The 19,130-nt window shown below is 35.5% G+C and overlaps 1 protein-coding gene across 13 annotated transcripts in view; it reads left to right on the top strand.

The window, feature by feature from the left end:
* The window catches only part of PTPN13 (protein tyrosine phosphatase non-receptor type 13), a 241,528-nt gene that overhangs the window by 189,208 nt on the left and 33,190 nt on the right, over nt 1-19,130 (top strand). For 11 of the 13 annotated variants that reach the window (XM_059922684.1, XM_059922677.1, XM_059922675.1 and 8 more), the window contains 12 exons: nt 270-484; nt 599-697; nt 2,079-2,443; nt 3,382-3,562; nt 4,833-4,991; nt 5,474-5,645; nt 5,747-5,957; nt 9,255-9,325; nt 12,069-12,130; nt 14,943-15,036; nt 15,745-15,882; nt 15,982-16,070. In XM_059922684.1, the coding sequence (XP_059778667.1) occupies nt 270-484; nt 599-697; nt 2,079-2,443; nt 3,382-3,562; nt 4,833-4,991; nt 5,474-5,645; nt 5,747-5,957; nt 9,255-9,325; nt 12,069-12,130; nt 14,943-15,036; nt 15,745-15,882; nt 15,982-16,070 (1,856 nt within the window). Of the gene's footprint in view, nt 1-269; nt 485-598; nt 698-2,078; nt 2,444-3,381; nt 3,563-4,832; nt 4,992-5,473; nt 5,646-5,746; nt 5,958-9,254; nt 9,326-12,068; nt 12,131-14,942; nt 15,037-15,744; nt 15,901-15,981; nt 16,071-16,733; nt 17,321-19,130 lie in introns of those variants that run through there. The other 2 variants (XM_059922686.1, XM_059922687.1) reach the window with 2 other exon arrangements.

Genomic DNA, 19,130 nt, shown 5'->3' with positions numbered 1-19,130 from the left:
AACATAATTTCATTTTCAGAACCCTTATTTCAGAACCCACTTTTCTGTTCAAACAGCATATTAGTTCATGCAGCTTAAGTTTTCTTAATAATAGAGAGTGTGAAATAGGATTTAAATATAGAATAAGCATACAATAATTGCATATAAAGCTGTAAATATGGTGGAAATGGGCTTTTTAAAATGTATCTAAAAGTATATATGTTTATATGTTCATATGTATACACAGCCTGTTAAGAATATTTACTTTCTTTATATTTTTTTTTCTCCAGAGAATACATTTGAGGTGAAATTGTTTAAAAATAGCTCAGGCCTAGGGTTCAGTTTTTCTCGAGAAGATAATCTTATACCCGAGCAAATGAACGTCAGCATAGTAAGGGTTAAAAAGCTCTTTCCGGGACAGCCAGCAGCAGAAAGTGGACAAATTGATGTGGGAGATGTTATCTTGAAAGTGAATGGAGCCTCTTTGAAAGGACTGTCTCAGCAGGTGAGCCCCCAGCATGTGGAGTGCAGCATTTTTGATGAGTTGGATTGGCTTTTCAGAATGATTTCATAATGCTGGTTTAACTGTATCTTCATTTCTCACTCATGGTACCCACAGGAAGTCATATCCGCTCTCAGGGGAACATCTCCAGAAGTATCCTTGCTTCTCTGTAGACCACCACCTGGTGTGCTACCAGAAATTGACCCTGCTCCTTTGGTGAGACTTAGGAAAAGTAATTTCTGTATTTACAGAGTATCAATTGAATGATTAATTCAGTTGTAGTGGTTTCATCATAGTTTGATCTCCTGGGTTTCATCCTAGTTACTTCTTTAGCTAGGAGTATTATCTTGTGTGGGTCACATAATCTCTTGAGTGTAATCTATGTTTGTAATATAAAGTAATTTAGTTCACTTTCTCTTCTCTCCCTTCCAATTCGAAGGTTCTAGGATTCTAGGATTTTAGGAATTTATTTTACAAACATAAATAGAAAAAAACAAAACAATGGTTACAAAAACCTTTTGTCCATTTCTTCATTGAACCAAATTTGGAAATGTAATCCTCATTCTGAGCTAGTTTAGATGAAAATGAGAATTATTTAAGATTTTTTGCCTTAAATTTTAATACTAGAAATCACATAGTAGGCAATATATTTGTCCATTTCCTTTCTTATGTTAAGGAATAGCTAAAGGATCCAAAATCTATTTTGATGGTTATTTATACATTGCATACTGATAGGTGGGAATCCATACATAGATGAATAATAATCTAATTGAAAGACAGCCTCTGGCCTGTCTACTTAAAATAGTGTTCCGTTACCAGTGAACATGATCCCTGTGTATGAAAGGCAGGAGTGTCTGGCCCCAGAAACTTTAACCCTTATATCCGGGAGAAGGAGGGAGTATTATAAGGACATTAACGGGAAAGTAACATTTCTGTAAGGTGCATTATAAATAGCATTTTAAGAGACTACATTGATTTTGGGAACCAGATAGGAAGAACTGAGTGGAAATTTCTTGAGTATGTAAATTGATACAATCTTTCTGGAAAGCAATCTGGAAATATTTAACAAGGCCTTTAAAAACATCTTACATGCTGAACATAGAAAATTTTATTTCTGTTACAGGAAATTACAAGGAAATAATGAGAAACTCAGGTGAAAATCTACATACAAAGAAGTTCTAGATTTCTATTTATAGTGAAAAGCTAGAAACAACTCTATCCAATAAAAGAATTCTGAAATAAATTAAAGCTATAGCCATCTGCAAGATTATTATACGGTTTATGCAGTTGTTTTCAAAGCATATTTAAGGGTCTCAGAAGATACTCATGGTAGAAACCTAAATTTTGAAAGCAGGATGCAAAGTATGATATTAATATATACTGTAACTCTAATTATGAATGAAAGTATAAGTTGTACAATATTAACAGTTGTTACTTTTATATATGATTTTTTCTCTAATGAGCATAAATTACTTTTGTTATCAAAAAAATGAATTGAATATTTTAATAGGAAGTGCTTATGTTTAACAAGTTCATTTTCAACCAAATGAAAATATAAGTTATCACACTCTGATCTCTTTAAATGTGTCCATTACAGACCCCACTGCACTCTCCAGCACAAGTACCTCCAAACAACAGTAAAGACCCTCTTCAGACAGCATGTGTGGAGCAAGGCACCAGCTCAGATGAAAATGAAATGTCTGACAAAAGCAAGAAACCACACACGTCCCCATCCAGGAGAGACAGTTATAGTGACAGTAGTGGGAGTGGAGAAGATGACTTAGTGAAAGCTCCAGCAAAGATACCAAATATGAGCTGGAGTTCAGCTTTGCATCAGACTCTAAGCAACATGGTGTCACAGGCACAAAGTCAACACGACGCACTCAGGAGTCAAGAAAATACCATTTGTACCATGTTTTACTATCCTCAGAAAACACCTAATAAACCAGAACTTGAGGACAGGTATTGTCAATATTATGTGTAGCCCTCAAAGCAGCTGGTTGGTGTTAGAAACGAGAGCAACCACCTCCATTTCTCTAAGAATGAAATGTGTCTATCTGTGAACTTCACAATCGTGAGGCAGAAGGTGACTCTATTGGATATCTAGCTATTGTGTCTCACAGTTTTAGTTAGCACACTCTCTACCCATTTGACCTGAGCCTTGCTGCTCTTTTGAGCATATTTACTAGTAATTAAGAAAGTTTTTTGTATTTCACCATCATTCATATTACTTATCAGAAGGAGAACAGACCTATTTTGATAATGATGGGATAGAAGAGTAAGGAGTAGACATATAAAGGGAAGCGGTAGGGAGGAAGTGGGTAGAGAGTTTGCAAAAGGTAGGACATAAAAGAGTACTGAAGAGGGGGACAGAAGAAATGAGTGAAAGCATAGAGGAATACAAACGGAAAGACTACATCTATACCTATGAGAGTTATTCAGACATTTTATGGTTTAGCTACAACTTTGGGTATATTCAGGTCCAACTATCTATATGTTCAAGGTTTTTTTTGTTTTTTTCCTATTGTGTCATCCAAAATAACTACAAGAATAAGACTTACTCTTTTCTTATTTCTTCCTTTTTCTTATGTTGAAACACACATTGGGCTTCTGATAACATTAGCTTCAGCCTTGAATTAACAACTAGGAGTCAAAAGTATACTTATTTAACTTTTCTTACTGATTATGCAGCTTAAAGAGGTGGACAGAGAATAAGAATCAGTAATGTTAGCACAGAACAGATGTGAAATAAATTCATAGTCCAGAATCAGACAAAAAGTAGCTTAGGATCTCAATAAAAAGCAAACATAAATATTTGTTGAGCATTTTCTGTTTGTGGCACATACTTACTACATTGACATTGCAATGTGTTTGAAAATAGTCTTACTTTGTCTCTGTAGTAATCCTTCCCCTCGACCACCCGATGTAACTCCTGGGCAGAGTTGTCAATCTCAGTCAGAATCTGCTTCCACTAATTCAATGGATAAGTATCATATATGTCACACTTCTGAGCCAACTAGACAGGAAAGCTTGACGTCTTTGAAAAATGACTTGGAAAACCACCTTGAAGACTTTGAACTGGTGAGTTATTTCCTTTGTATGAAGAAAATTCCATATTTTCTCAAGTAAAATGTAGTCCTCCACAGTTTCCCTTTAGGGAAAAGGCTATCTTTTAGGTTAGCCTCACATCTATGTCCAGTAAATAGATAACATATCTGGCTGGTATGTTTCTCTGCTGAGAATTAGGGAAAAAGGCAAAAAGACCTGGGTACAAATCCTGACTCTACCACTGACTTGCTGCAATTTGGCAGGTGCCTATGGACAAATTACTTAATCCTTCTGAGTCTTAGTAGTTTTAGCTCTAAAATGAGACTAGTAACCTCATAGTATTGTGGTGAGGATTAAATGAAATAACATATGTAGAGCACCTAGCACAGTACCTGTTATTTTCCAAATTCTGATGAGTTACCTGTTTACTTTTTAATCAAGTTTGAATGTAGTTTTATTCTCCTCCACACTGTTTTATGGGTGCCTAAATGGAATCCTTTTCTTTACTAATAACCCTAGAACTTCTAAAGCTACAAATTCAGTTTGGAAGCCAAATTTCCAAGAATAATATCTTTAACACTGATTCGAAATCACCCTTTTTTTTTTTTATTACCTAAGTAAATCACCTTTTTTTTTTATTACCTAAGTAATAAATATTTATTATAGGAAAATTAGAAAACAAAGATTAAAACCACCTATAATCCCACCACTCAAAAACCATAAACATTTTGGAGTTAATCTTTCCAGATACTTCATTTTCCTATAATTGCGTGTGTGTGTGTGTGTAGCATCTACGTCTTCAATTTCATTCTCAGCAACAGAGTGAAAATAATCTTTGAACGATTTCCTTAGAAGTCTGTCATCATGCCTGTAAGCTGTAAGCAACCTTGTGTCTCAATTGAAATCTTAAAAAAAAAAAAAAATTATACAACTAAATACATCAAGTTGTGATATTTAGTCACCCAGACTTCATGTTTTTACCCCCCAGAAAACTTTCTTTTGTTGCTCTTGGCATGGGTGTTTGTCCCTGTTTGTTCTGAAAATACAAGAATTGAAGCATGAGTAAGTTCTGTCTCAGCTATCTCTAGACAAGCACATAATGTTGAATTTAAACTCAACTCTTCCATGGGCAGGGAGGCATTTTCTAGAATTGGACAAACCTGGCTTCTTCACTTGGGCAAGTTAAGTAACCTTTTAAGGTTTAGTGTCCTCCTGTGTTAATCAATGGAAATAATATTTGTCTTTCTCTTTGCCTTTATAGCAAAATAGACAACCTAAAAGAATCACTGTTTTCTTCCCTTAGGAGATAGAACTCCACATTACCCTAATTAAGTCGGAAAAAGGAAGCCTGGGTTTTACAGTAACCAAAGGCAATCAGAGTATTGGTTGTTATGTTCATGATGTCATTCAGGATCCAGCCAAAAGTGACGGAAGGCTAAGACCTGGGGACCGGCTCATAAAGGTGAGACATTTAAGCAGACTCTATTTGTGCAAATGTGGCCAAAGAGCAAGCCAGGGCTGAAGAAGGAAAAGCAAGAAGGTTGAGTTAATATAATACTCTATTTCTCTGCTTGGTTTATATTTTCCTTCTCCACCTCTTAAAAGTAAAGGCCTTTATTTAGTAATAATTTGGAAAATGCTTAATCTCAGTTAAGGCATTAAACAGGCTATCTTGGGTCTCAGGGAGAGAAAGTTTCTTAAATTGCTATAAGAATAAATTTTCTGTATTAGCAAAGTAATGACATTTGTTAAGTATTTTACATTATTATTTCATTTATAATTACTTGGTGGGGATTACCAATAAACTAGAGACCACTCTTTATTGTGAATCTCCTACTGGCTAAAATAAATTATATAAAAAGTTAGGGAAATTACTGTATTCTGTTGGCAACTTCTGTGTTCCAGTAATCGTAATCCTACTTTGCCCCATTCTCATTTTTATAGGTTAATGATACAGATGTTACAAAAATGACTCACACAGATGCAGTGAATCTACTCCGAGCTGCGCCCAAGACAGTCAGATTAGTTCTTGGCCGAGTTCTAGAATTACCCAGGATGCTAGTGCTGCCTCATTTGCTACCTGACATTACATTTACATGCAACAAAGAGGAGCTGGGTAATGCAAATTCACGCTTTGTGCAGTGTGATTTTTCTTGCCTAGATTAAAAGTAAGTACTGTTAAGACTAAGGAAACAAATATTTTTCTGTTCCCTGAAGGTTTTTCCTTATCTGGAGGTCACGACAGCCTTCATCAAGTGGTATATGTTAGTGATATCAATCCGAGGTCAGTTGCAGCCACTGAGGGTAATCTCCAGCTCTTAGACATCATCCACTATGTGAACGGAGTCAGCACACAAGGAATGACTTTGGAAGAGGCTAAGAGAGCATTAGACATGTCACTTCCTTCAGTGGTGCTGAAAGCAACAAGGTACTCTGCAATTATTCACGGATTTTGTTTGTGTGTGCACATGCATTTCAGGCCATTAAAAGATACTAGGTTTTCTTAAAGATATTCCTGAATTAGTAATTCACAGACTAAGTGAATGGGGGTTAGTAATTTATGTGTTTCCTTCATAGTAGTCAAATGTCTGTGTCAGTTTTCATGCCTCACACCTGCATCCCACACTATCCAGAGCAATCCTCAAACAGGTCTCACCAATCACCGTAGTAAAGCAAAGCCTGTGTGCTGATTGCCTTAGACCTAAATTAAGACCAGCCCTGATAAGGAAAAGGGATAAGAATATATTGACTCTCCCAGGCCAGTCCTGGCCGATTCCCAGAGCTGGGACATGGTCAGTCCTACCTGAACCTCATGTCTACAACCAATGGGAAATAGACTATCACATTCACTATACCTCATGACAATTTCACGTTATAAAAAATGCTAATAGCAACTTTTCTTTCACTTAATAATGGAAATAAATTGAAAAAAAATATGTATTAGTTTCTTTTTTTTTAATGTTTTTATTTATTTATTTGGCTGCGTCAGGTCTTCATTGCGGCACGTGGGATCTTTTTGTTGCGGCACTCGTTGAGGTGCTCATTGCGGTGCATGGGCTCTTTGTTGCGGTGCGCAGGCTTCTCTAGTTGTGGCATGCGGGTTTTCTCTTCTCTAGTTGTGGTGCAGGCTCCAGGGTGCGTGGGCTCTGTAGTTTGCAGCAGGTGGGCTCTCTAGTTGAGGTGTGCGAGCTCGGTAGTTGTGGCACAGGGGCTTAGTTGCTCCGCGGCATGTGGGATCTTAGTTCCCCAACCAGTGATTGAACCCGTGTCACCTGCACTGGAAGGTGGATTCTTTACCACTGGACCACCAGGGAAGTCCCTATGTATTAGTTTCTGACTACTGTTAAATTACTACAAATTCTTTGTGCTAAAATCAAGGTGTTGGCAGGCTCCCTTCCATAGGCTCCAGGAGAAAATCCATTTCCTTTTAGACATTGCCCATATTCCTTGGCTCATAGCCCTTTGCCATCTTTAAAGCCAGCAATCACAGCACTCTTTGCTTTGGTCGTCATATCTTTCTGACTCTGACATTCCTACCTCTCTGTTTAACTTATAAGGACCCCTGTGATTACACTGGGCCCAGCCAGATAATCCAGAATAATCTCCTCATCTCTAGATCCTTAATTTACTCACATCTGCAAAATTCCGTTTGCCATGCAAGGTAACATATTCAAAGGTTCTGGGGATTATAATGCAGACATCTTTGGGGGGCCATTACTCTACCTGCCACATATACATGAACCCAGGCTTTCTAGATTACAGTCTTATGTTACATAAGAGAAAACTTCACATTTGTATCTGCGATACATGGTGAGTTTTATATAGTATGTCTTCCAAAATATAGAAACTGTTAATTAAATCATTTGATCATAAACCCATTTTTCCTTCTGAACCTTTAAGTTAGATTGTACACTTTTTCCCTTGAACATAACCCCTGACGGGTTTTCCTCAATATTTCTAAAAATTAGATTGGCATACAGTTATTTTCATAGGTGTACCTGAATGTTAATTAGTGGAGGAGGAAAGTGTTCAAACAACCTGGAAAATGTCTTTATGAAAACATTTCTGCTAACCATGGATCTAGATGAATTTTTTGCCTCCAAATCACTAGAGCAGCCCTTACCCTAGGTCTAAAATCAGTTTCCTTTTCTCTTTCTACTTTGATCTTTGCTGAAGTCACTAAAGGTACAGTAATAGCAGCCATAGTTACCTTACCCTTCATTCTTCCAGCTCTCTCTCCTCTGTTGTTTTATTTCTGCCCTCTTTTAAGTCCACAGGGGGGCTTCCCTGGTGGCGCAGTGGTTAAGAATCCGCCTGCCAATGCAGGGGACATGGGTTCAAGCCCTGGTCCAGGAAGATCCCACATGCCGCGGAACAACTGAGCCCGTGCGCCACAACTGCTGAGCCTATGTGCTGCAACTACTGAAGCCCACATGCCTAGAGCTTGTGCTCCACAACGAGAGAAGCCACCACAATGAGAAGCCCGCGCACCGCAAGGAAGAGTAGCCCCCACTCACCACAAATAGAGAAAAGACTGCGCACAGCAACAAAGACCTAACGCAGCCAAAAATAAAATAAATAAATTTATTTTAAAATTAAAGAAATAAATAAAGTCCACAGGGTAACAGTAATGGAGGGTTGTATTCTTGTGATAATTATCTGTCAAGAGCTGTAAAGTGTCTGTAATTTTACCCTATTTGCAAGCTAATAAACTAGCCAGTTATTGTTTTATGAATGCTGGTAGAAGATATGAAACTCCTGTATCAGAAACAAAAGACCTTATTACTAAAGGCACAGCAGGCAGCATGAGCGTGGTATTGGTGTCGGTTCCCATGTCCTCCAAGTCCCATGGAGATGACATATGTGAGCCTCATGGGTTTCTGTACATGCAGTGGGTTATAGTACAGGAGAAGAGTACTGTAAGAAGAGCCAGGGGACCCATCACTTTATGGCAGCCTGTAAGAAAGCTTGCATTTTGTTTGGGGAGAGATTACATAATTCCTCAAGCTTGCTCACCGTGAACATAGCCTTGAGAACTGGCCCAGATAAAAAGTGGTTAGAGCCGTGCATCTCTGAGGTACCCAGCAAGAACATACAGGGATGCTTAGGACCCATGGCTGATTGCCTCTCCCAACACTGTATACCTTAGGCAACCTCCCTTTTCTTTGAAGTATTAGCAACAATAAAATCACATTCTAATCCTCTTCCAAGGTGCTGTCCCTTGACAGTTTTTCATGCTGGGTGGTACTATTCTTATAATGCTTTGAATATATGTATTTTGTCTAGATTTTCACTTTAAGTAATTCCAAAGAAAAACACGTATCAGGGGCTTTAGATAGGCAAAACTTAGTGATCTGTGACTTCTGAGTGTAGTTATCTTTGAACTCTCACCTGAGTGACAGTGAACTAAGTTATTAGATCATGAATATTACCAGTGTTTTAAATGAGAGGGGAAATATGGTGATGTATTGAACTGAAACCCAAGAAGATTATGTAAAGAAGTGATTCTTAATCTTTTTTCAGTCAAGAATGTCTCCCTCAAGCATGTATAGATGAACCCTAATAAAATTTTGTCTGTAGCTTCAGGAAGTACCTAGACCCCCTGAAGCCCATCTAAAATAAAACTCCTGAGGCTAAATAGTTAACAGATGGCTTGAAGGATATTTAAACAAACATCTTAAATGATTTGCAATTGCATTTTGTTTTGTTTTTTTAAACAACACAGAGATGGTCATCCAGTGGTTCCCAGTTCTAAGAGGTCTGCTGTTTCAGCTCCAAAGTCAGCCAAAGCCAATGGTAAGGATAAAGTCATTTTATGACAGCAAGTAGTTATAGAGAGGTAACAGTTTTTTTCCCCAAAAGCAAGTTTGGATACTATCACTAAAATGTTTTTATTGCCCCTCCAGACTGTTTTGCAGGATCTGAGTGAAAAAATTACACTTAAATAAAAGCATCTCTAATATTCTGTGCATAATAGGAAAGAGTAGAGCAGCATGGCATTTAAAGCCAGATAGAACTGAGTTTATAAGTCCTGTGTAACCTTAGCAAGTTACTTGATCTGTATCTAAGCCTCTATTTTCTACCAGTAAAATAAGAACATTAATAGTATCTACCTGTTAAGGTTATAATGAGACATAAATACAATAATATACTTACAATGATTGTCACATAATAATTTATTCAGACAGTTACTAAATTTCTTCTCTATGCCAGGCAGTGTTCTGGGCATTGTGAATATAGCAATGAGTAAACAAAGTATCTGTCTTATATTCTAGCATAGTAATAGAAATTGTAATCTTAATAGTTGTGGCAGCAAACATTAATTTAATGCTTTTTCTGGACTAAGTATTCTTCTAGGTGCTTAAATCCTCACAGCAACCCTGTGAGACTAGTATTACTATTATCCTCCTTTTATAGAAGGGGAAACCAAGGCACAGAAAAGTTTGATAACTTGCCCAAGCTACAGGGTTAATAAATAGTCAAGCCAGAATTTAAACCTAGGATGTCTGACTCCATGCTCTCATTTACATAATCAAGCTCAGTAAATGTAGCTTTTATTGATAATATTCATATAAGAATGTTAGGTACAGGGGAATGTGGTTGAACTTAAAGAGTATTTGAAATGTAAATCCAGTACGTCTTATGTAACTAAACTTTTAGGTTATCAGGCAGTAGTATCTAAATACCAAAATAGCTAAAAGAAATCTGCCAATTGCAGTTGTAGTTTGATTATCTTCGTTCTCTGTTGTTATCTGAATGCCTTAGGGGTCCTTCTTGCTGCTTTCTAATAGTTCTGGTTCACATTAGAGTCAAACTACCTCACAAAACAGTCAGAAGAGCATTTTTCTAGTGACCTCTGAGAAGACTCCTGTTTGTAACTTTCCAGGCAGAGGAGGGTAGCTGTGCCCTGCCCCCTTGTAGAAACTGCCTAGTAATCTGTCTTTATGGGATTCTCTGACCTAATTTCTTTATGAATTCTGAAAATCACATAGTATCAATAATAGGAACTCTCTTGTAGTGATGAAAATGTAAAATGGTACAACCATTGTGGAAAACAGTTTGACAGTTTCTTAAAAATTTAAACATATGCCCACCATACGATCCAGCCGTTCCACTCCTGTTTGTTTACTAAAGAGAAAACAAAGCATATATTCATACACAAAAACTTGTATAGGAATTTTTTAGCAGCGTTCTTTGTAATAACCAAAATCTGAAACCACTCAAATGTCTAAAATCTGTTGAATGAATAACCATTTGAAATATATCCAAGCAATAGAATACTACTCAGCAATAAAAATGAATAGATTGTTGATACATGCAACAACATTATTAAAATAAAATAGGTATGCTGAATGAAAGAAGCCAGGCAAAAAAGAATCCATATTGTATTATTCAATTTATACAAGATTGTACAAAAGTGCAAATTAATCTGTAGTGACAAAGGAAATCAGCGGTTGCCTGGGGACAGAGGGGGAGAGAGGAACAGGGGGAACAGGGGGGAGAGATTACAAATAATAAACTATTGTGCTTTATACTCTTCCAATATGAGTCTTTTGAACCAGTGGTTCATTTTTGGATACTTTTTAATTATTTTTCCTGGCAGTTTAATAAGGTATCTCCTGGAAATAATGAATCTAATTTTTTTTTTTAACATCTTTATTGGAGTATAATTGCTTTACAATGGTGTGTTTAGTTTCTGCTGTATAACAAAGTGAATCAACTATACATATACATATATCCCCATATCTCCTCCCTCTTGCGTCTCCCTCCCACCCTCCCTATCCCACCCCTCTAGGTGGACACAAAGCACCGAGCTGATCTCCCTGTGCTATGCGGCTTCTCCCCACTAGCTATCTATTTTACGTTTGGTAGTGTATATATGTCCATGCCACTCTCTCACTTTGTCACATCTTACCCTTCCCCCTCCCCATATCCTCAAGTCCATTCTCTAGTAGGTCTGTGTCTTTATTCCCGTCTTGCCACTAGGTTCTTCATGACCTTTTTTTTTCCTCTTAGTGAATCTAATTTTTAACTGTAGGGGAAACAATATCATTTTTAATATATGTATTGAATTTTTGTGCTGATGTCTAAGAGTTAAAATCCACATTTGGTTTATAAATATAGTAAAAGTCCTTTCCAGTTGTATCCATACTTATTTTCCTGTGTTAAATTGATAGTCTTTGTGAAATGAGATAAAGGGCCTGCTATCTTTCCAGTGACTATATAGTTCAGCACCTGTAATGTCTCTTCCATTTAGTTGGGAAAATCTATATTTAGTATCTCACACTAGAAACATTTAGCCCAAACTGAGCTTTTATGTAAACTATTTTCTTTTAAGAAATTGGCTTTGTCCTTGGAATAAACCCTTCTCTAATATTTGGTTCCGTTTAGTTGATTTTAAGTCACTTTGTGATATGACCTCTCTTAGTGTATTAATAAAAATAAGAGCATGCACAGAAATATGGGTTTTCTTTCACTATTTTGTTGTCCCTAATGTGGTTCTGAGTGGCTCATCCTTTTCTTTCTGTTCTTCCTTCAGGTCATCACATTGTGGAGCCTTGTGGCGAACCGGCACTCACACCTAATAACTCATTCTCCAAGGTAAGTGAAAAGCCACCTTCTTTGTGTCCTACTTCCTTATCTAAATAAGTAGCTTGTTTGTATTTTGAACCAAACATTTCATATTTAAATATTTGCCTTTTTTAGACACATGTATTGATTTTTAGATACATGTACTTAGTGAACTAATAGGACTTACTAAGTAACACACAATGAAAAGCCCACACACAAGTAACCCTACATCATCGGGCACACATTCAGCTCTTAAATAGGCTAATTACTTATATAGATAGCTTTAGTGCTGCGATTTTTTATTAATGTGCACAATTCTTTTGGTTGTCTCTTAGATACCCAGAAGAGAAAAATGTAATTAAGAGTGGGTTAACATTGACCAGCAGTGACTCTCAAATGACAGATCTCTGCTACTAGTGAGGCAAAACTGTAGTGGCAAAAGAAATAGGCTTACTTGCTTTTTTAAAGACATAGAAAATGCTTTAATACGTAATAAAATGAAAGAACCTAAATCATTTAAGATTATCGCAGGGAAATCTGGAGGTGTTTTAACAAAAATATTTTAATACGTAACTAAATTCCACTTTCAAGCTCTTTATTTAAGGCTACATTTATACCCATTTGTTTGGCTAACATTTCTTTTTACTTTCTGGCATGTAATATACACAGCTTGCAGCTGGATCTTCATTTCATGGAACTGTTTTATCTCACACATATCTCATGCAATCTATTCTGAACCTCACTACTCAAATATCTTTCCATGTAAAATCCAGAGCTGAGGCATTTCCCTCCTAGTAATCTGAAAATCTTATCAGCTCAACAAGATTTCTGGACGTGAGCTGGGTTTAGTGTAGGAGGAGAAAATGAATTAATTGACCAGAAGCCCCAAATTCTATGCCTTTCATTTCACTGTGTTATCTCAAACTTGTGAAATGGTTTAGCATGTCTTGAAAAGATATTGCAACAGAAGAATTATAAGGCAGAAATGATTGGGACACAAAAATAAAAATTTCTTGGTGTCTGTATGTTTGTAGATTGAGATATAGCTACACGTTTTGTTCTGTTTATTCATAAAGTCTCCAATTTCACATAGCTGAAGTAACTGAATTTGCATGTGTTTCTAGTGTTAGTCATGCTGTAAAGTGCTTATTTTCTTTGTAAATATCACCATGTTGTTGAAAGGGAGAAAAAGTAGCGTTTCTGTTTAAATTAACATAAAACCCTAGAAATTAGACGCAAGAGGGAGGAGATAGGGGGATGTATGTGTATGTATAGCTGATTCACTTTGTTATACAGCAGAAACTAACACACCATTGTAAAGCAATTATACTCCAATAAGGATGTTAAAAAGAAAAAAAAAAAAGACATTAGAACTTCTGTTATTCGTGATTGCAAACATTTTTTGTTGGAGTTAAAATCTTCCAGGAAGTCTCCCAAACGATATTCTGTCCTTGAATACTAATGTCTGTACTATGAATTCCTCATGAAGAGTGGAATTTTACAATCCAGTGAAATTTTTTGACATTACGTAACCACTATTTATGAAGAGATAATTTCATTGCATCTACTATCTCTACCTTTTATCTTTTTTTTTTTAACATCTTTATTGGAGTATAACTGCTTTACGATGGTGTGTTAGTTTCTGCTTTATAACAAAGTGAATCAGTTATACATATACATATATCTCTATATCTCTTCCCTCTTGCGTCTCCCTCCCTCCCATCCTCCCTATCCCACCCCTCTAGGTGGTCACAAAGCACCGAGCTGATCTCCCTGTGCTATGCGGCTGCTTCCCACTAGCTAGCTATTTTACATTTGATAGTGTATATATGTCCATGCCACTCTCTCACTTTGTCCCATCTTACCCTTCCCCCTCCCCGTATCCTCAAGTCCATTCTCTAGTAGGTCTGTGTCTTTATTCCCGTCTTGCCCCTAGGTTCTTCATGACCATTTTTGTTTTGTTTTTTAGATTCCATATATATGTGTTAGCATACAGTATTTGTTTTTCTCTTTCTGACTTACTTCACACTGTATGACAGACTCTAGGTCTACCTTTTATCTTAATAAAAAAAGTAAAATCTTTAAAGCAAACCACCCTTTACTTGTATAAAATTATTTTAATTTATTCTAATCATTTAATATTGCATTTTGCCCTAATCATCTTTCTTTTAATACGCTACGTGCCATGAAGTGCTTCATTCATAACCACTGAATTTAAAAGTTACATTCCATTTAATTATTACTTTATAGTTATGAATCCATTGCTATTTTCCTTAAATTGAGATGAGGTTTAGACTAGATTTGAAAATCTTTATAGCCAACAGTTGATCAGATTGCTAAACTGAAGACTATGTCCATGTAACAACTTCACAAATACTTAAAAGATTGACTTTTTTTTCATTTCCCTGGACTTCTAAGTTTAGTAGGTCTATATAACTTTTCTAAAAAGTTCTGTGGAAGACAGATCCCATAGAGTATGCCTTAAAAAGAGATTTCTGCAGTCAAATAAATTTAGGAAATACTACATAATACATTTCTCTTTTGACAACTCAAAATTTATATTAGTAAGCATTGTGAGAATTCTTGGAATAAAAATATTGATTTAATGTTGCTTAATCTAGTGTTTCCAAGCATATGTGATGATGGAAAGTCCCATACCCTTTGCATATTTCATTGCACTGGTATCTCCTAGAAGCATTGATCCAAGAAGGGGAAATATAAAAAGGATATTGTACCGAGAAAGAAGGGGAGAAGGACATGGAGGGACCGTGTGCAGTCCCTCCCTAATCCTGGATGTTAGTAAAATAGTAAACTAATGATTTGCTTTGATTTTATACTTTAGGTTAATGGGGAAGAAATCATTGAAATTTTGTACGCTGAAGGAAAATGTTCTACTTATCAGATGAAGGAATCAGCAAACCTGGTTCTGTCCAAAGGTAGTTTCCCAAATGAGTCATCCAGTTACTCTAAATGCCCTAATAATTCAAGTAATAAAGAAATGTTGGCAGCCTTTCTTATTTGCCTTACATGTTCCTATAGCTTTAAAAGGAAAGATTATTGTTCAGAGAAATAAAAGAACAGCGTAAAATTAATATTAGCTGCACTACTTACGAATGTCCAGTATTCATTCTCATCTCTAAGATTAAAATGATTTTTAAATGATTGAAGAGATAGCAGTTTTGTTTGATAATTGTTTCTTTTTCTGAAGCAGCAATTCACTGGCTACCTAATAACTGAGACATTTTTTCTTGGGGATGTTTGGGCTGCCCTATTATATCCTTAATCTTTGTAACATAACTTCTTTGGTTGAAACTTCTTTAGTTTCTTTTATAAATTAACAATTTGGGATTAAGTTAGGGAAATAAACATTAAATTATTACTGTCCTTTGAAAAGATGTATCACAGAGATTGATTTTGGTTTATTCAGTTGCATTTATGTGGTCTTTCGTCATAACAGCCAAAGTAGTTCTAGAACTAAAAATGCCTGGGTCCCATTAGTGTAAACTACTTTTCCTGTCATGGCTGCTTTTTCAAAGTGGATGCTTAAAATTTGAAAGACCTGACATATTATATTTGACACATTGTCTCTTTCTCATATCAATATTTTTTAAAGTAAAACCCCATGTAAATTACTGTTTTTCAAGAATCTGATGTACAAGAAGATGATATTTATGATGATCCTCAAGAAGCTGAAGTTATCCAGTCTCTGCTGGATGTTGTGGATGAGGAAGCTCAGAATCTTTTAAACCAAAATAATGCAGCACGAGATGCCTGTGCTCCAGGTAGATGAACCAGAATGAGTAAGTTGGTACACTAAAGGAGTACAGGAAGGCCTCTACAGAGCATTTTAATTCCTCTTGGCCTATTTCTTTCTTTCCCAGGTGCATTGAAAACCAGTGGGAAGTTATCTGAAGAGAGAGCAGAAGATACAGACTATGATGGTTCACCTTTACCTGAAGAGTTTACGGAGGTAAGGATAATACCTAGGTAAACACTCTATGATGCTATATCTCGTTAGAATTCTCTGATGAGGCCTTACCTCTCCCTACCTATCAGTTTCCCTTCTGAGTATTAAAGATAATATCCTGATGGCTGGTTAGTATCTTCAGTAAGAATTAGAACTGATGTCATTTACTCATTTTGGAGAAAGAACTTGCCTTTAAATCATTTAACCTCTTTTGGTGAAGGTTTCCATTCAGGAAAAAAGTGCCCAAAAACCTTTTTTTTTTTTTTGCATCTTCATTATTATTACACCAAATAAAAGTTGGTAATTCCAAGATCCCATTCCAGTTAATACCTAACCTAGTTAGAAAACTTGATTTTTATCCTTGAATGCTTGTTTTCTTCTGCCCCTCATGGATCCTTGGTCTTAATTATCATGGAAACATCTCATTCTTTCATTTATTCCATGGCTTTTGCTCTGATTGCTCTGCAATTTCAGTTGAGACATGTTTCAAAAGATTTAGACAGCTGACATTCATAATACATTAAACTAGTTGGATGCAAACTAGTAAAAATAAGCTGTACAGGAATTAGTGCTTAATATATAGTATATACGTTTGTTAAAATCTTAAAAAAAATAAAACCCCAAAGTTGGAATCATCTGAGATTAATTTTATTTTTTGCATTTAAGAGTCATCCTATGCCAGGGAAAGAATTACTATTCAAGTTTCCCCAAGCCAAAAAAAAAAAGAAGAAGGAAGAGAAAGAAACAATTAATTTTCAAAAATGTAATCATAGACTTATTTAAGACTAAGACTTCAGATCTTCTGGGACATTGAGCTGACTAAGAAAAAAGCATGAAATAGTAGATAAATAATATGTATGCCAGCTCAAACTAAGCAACACCCTATTTATATGAATATGATCTTGCCCATTGTTCTAGGATAATTTCCCTCACAAGTCCTGATTCTTCCTATTGAACACCTTCAAAATTGTCAAAACTAAACTGGTGTCGATTCTTACCATGCATGTACCCACACACAATCTCATATACACAAGATTATTTTCATTAAATACTTATATATAATTAATGTGTGTAAATACAAGGAAGCTTATGTCTGTTTTAGTATGTATTTCCTAATCTAGAAAAATGGTTACACAAATATTGAATAGCTCACAATGTATCATGCTGTAGTGTTTTTACTTAAGTTATTGTTCTTTTGTACTATCTAAATATTGATAATTATAACAATAAGCTCTTTGAAAAAGGTTTTCTGAACATTTTAAATCATACTATAATCATATTTTTATTAATACTATTTAAAATACCCCTTAAAATGTATGTTCTGAAGTCTCTTAACTAAGACAATAAATAAAAATCTTTAATTTCCATTTCAAAATCCAATGCCTTTTCTTTAAAAAAAAAAAAGCTTAACATAATATAGATTCTCTTTTACACTGAGCTATTATAACAAAAGTTTATAGCAGAAAACTTCATTCAAGTTGCTTTTTTTATTTTGATAACAAAGACATTACATCCTCACTCTGTAAAAAAAATATTTTAAACAGAATCATTTAAAAATGCAAGCTCCTTTTTTTACCCACTCCTCATCTTCATCTGAGATAGCTATTGTTAAAATATTGGTTTTTACCCTTCTATTATGCATATGAAAACATGTAATTTTTTTTCACACACACACACTGTATTTTATTTTTACAAGAGATAAATAGACTGACACCAAGCATTGTACATGGATGACCACAACAAAAGCAACAATGATTGCAATTACCAAACATGAAACACACTCATACTATGTCATAATATTGACATTCAGTCCAGTAATCCTCCACTGTAACAGCTCCTTTACTTTGCAGTGAAAATTGATTTCTATATTCTTTGCCTCTGAGTCCTTGTGGGATTTTTTTTTTTTTTAATTCAGACAGAAAGTCACAAAAATTATACTCATCCTCATCAGTTCACTCAGTCCCATGTAATTAATTTTTTTTTTCATCTTGATCTTTTGTTAGCACTTTTATGAGTTCATCAGTTTTTCATTAGAGTTCTGAAAATGCTTATTCATTCAGTTCAGCAGTACAGTCAGGTACCAGAAACCTGTACTTGTCAGAGTCTTTTCCATGAATTTCTTGAAGATGAAAGCCTTTTATAGGAACATATTTGCAAAAGCATCAGAGTACACCCAGAACTGTCTGTAAATGACAAAAGACTTAAAAATGACCACGGTTAAAGATTTGATGAAAGTTCATAATAATGCAATTGACAAGGAAATTTAGTTATTTCTGAGATATACATTTTAAAGTAATAACTAGGATTATTACTTATAACATTATACCAGAACATATAAGATTTTTAGAAATTTCATGTAATGTCTGAAACATTTATGTTAACATATTTCCATACATATTTCCATACAAATACAAATATAAGATTTTTAGAAATTTCATGTAATGTCTGAAACATTTATATTAACATATTTCCATACAAATAACCCAATGAAAGTTTAGTATTAGTTGTTTTGTTTGTTTGTTTTTTTATACTGCAGATTCTTATTAGGCATCAATTTTATACACATCAGTGTATACATATCAATCCCAATCGCCCAATTCAGCACACCACCATCCCCACCCCACCGCAGTTTTCCCCCCTTGGTGTCCATATGTCTGTTCTCTACATCTGTGTCTCAACTTCTGCCCTGCAAAGCGGCTCATCTGTACCATTTTTCTAGGTTCCACATACATGCGTTAATATACGATATTTGTTTTTCTCTTTCTGACTTACTTCACTCTGTATGACAGTCTCTAGATCCATCCACTTCTCAACAAATGACTCAATTTCGTTCCTTTTTATGGCTGAGTAATATTCCATTGTATATATGTACCACATCTTCTTTATCCATTCGTCTGTCGATGGGCATTTAGGTTGCTTCCATGACCTAGCTATTGTAAATAGTGCTGCAATGAACATTCGGGTGCATGAGTCTTTTTGAATTACGGTTTTCTCTGGGTATATGCCCAGTAGTGGTATTGCTGGGTCATATGGTAATTCTATTTTTAGTTTTTTAAGGAACCT

The sequence above is a fragment of the Balaenoptera ricei genome, chromosome 5 (assembly GCF_028023285.1).
Source record: "Balaenoptera ricei isolate mBalRic1 chromosome 5, mBalRic1.hap2, whole genome shotgun sequence".
Lineage (NCBI taxonomy): Eukaryota > Metazoa > Chordata > Mammalia > Artiodactyla > Balaenopteridae > Balaenoptera > Balaenoptera ricei.
This window is presented reverse-complemented; position numbering and strand designations above follow the sequence as displayed.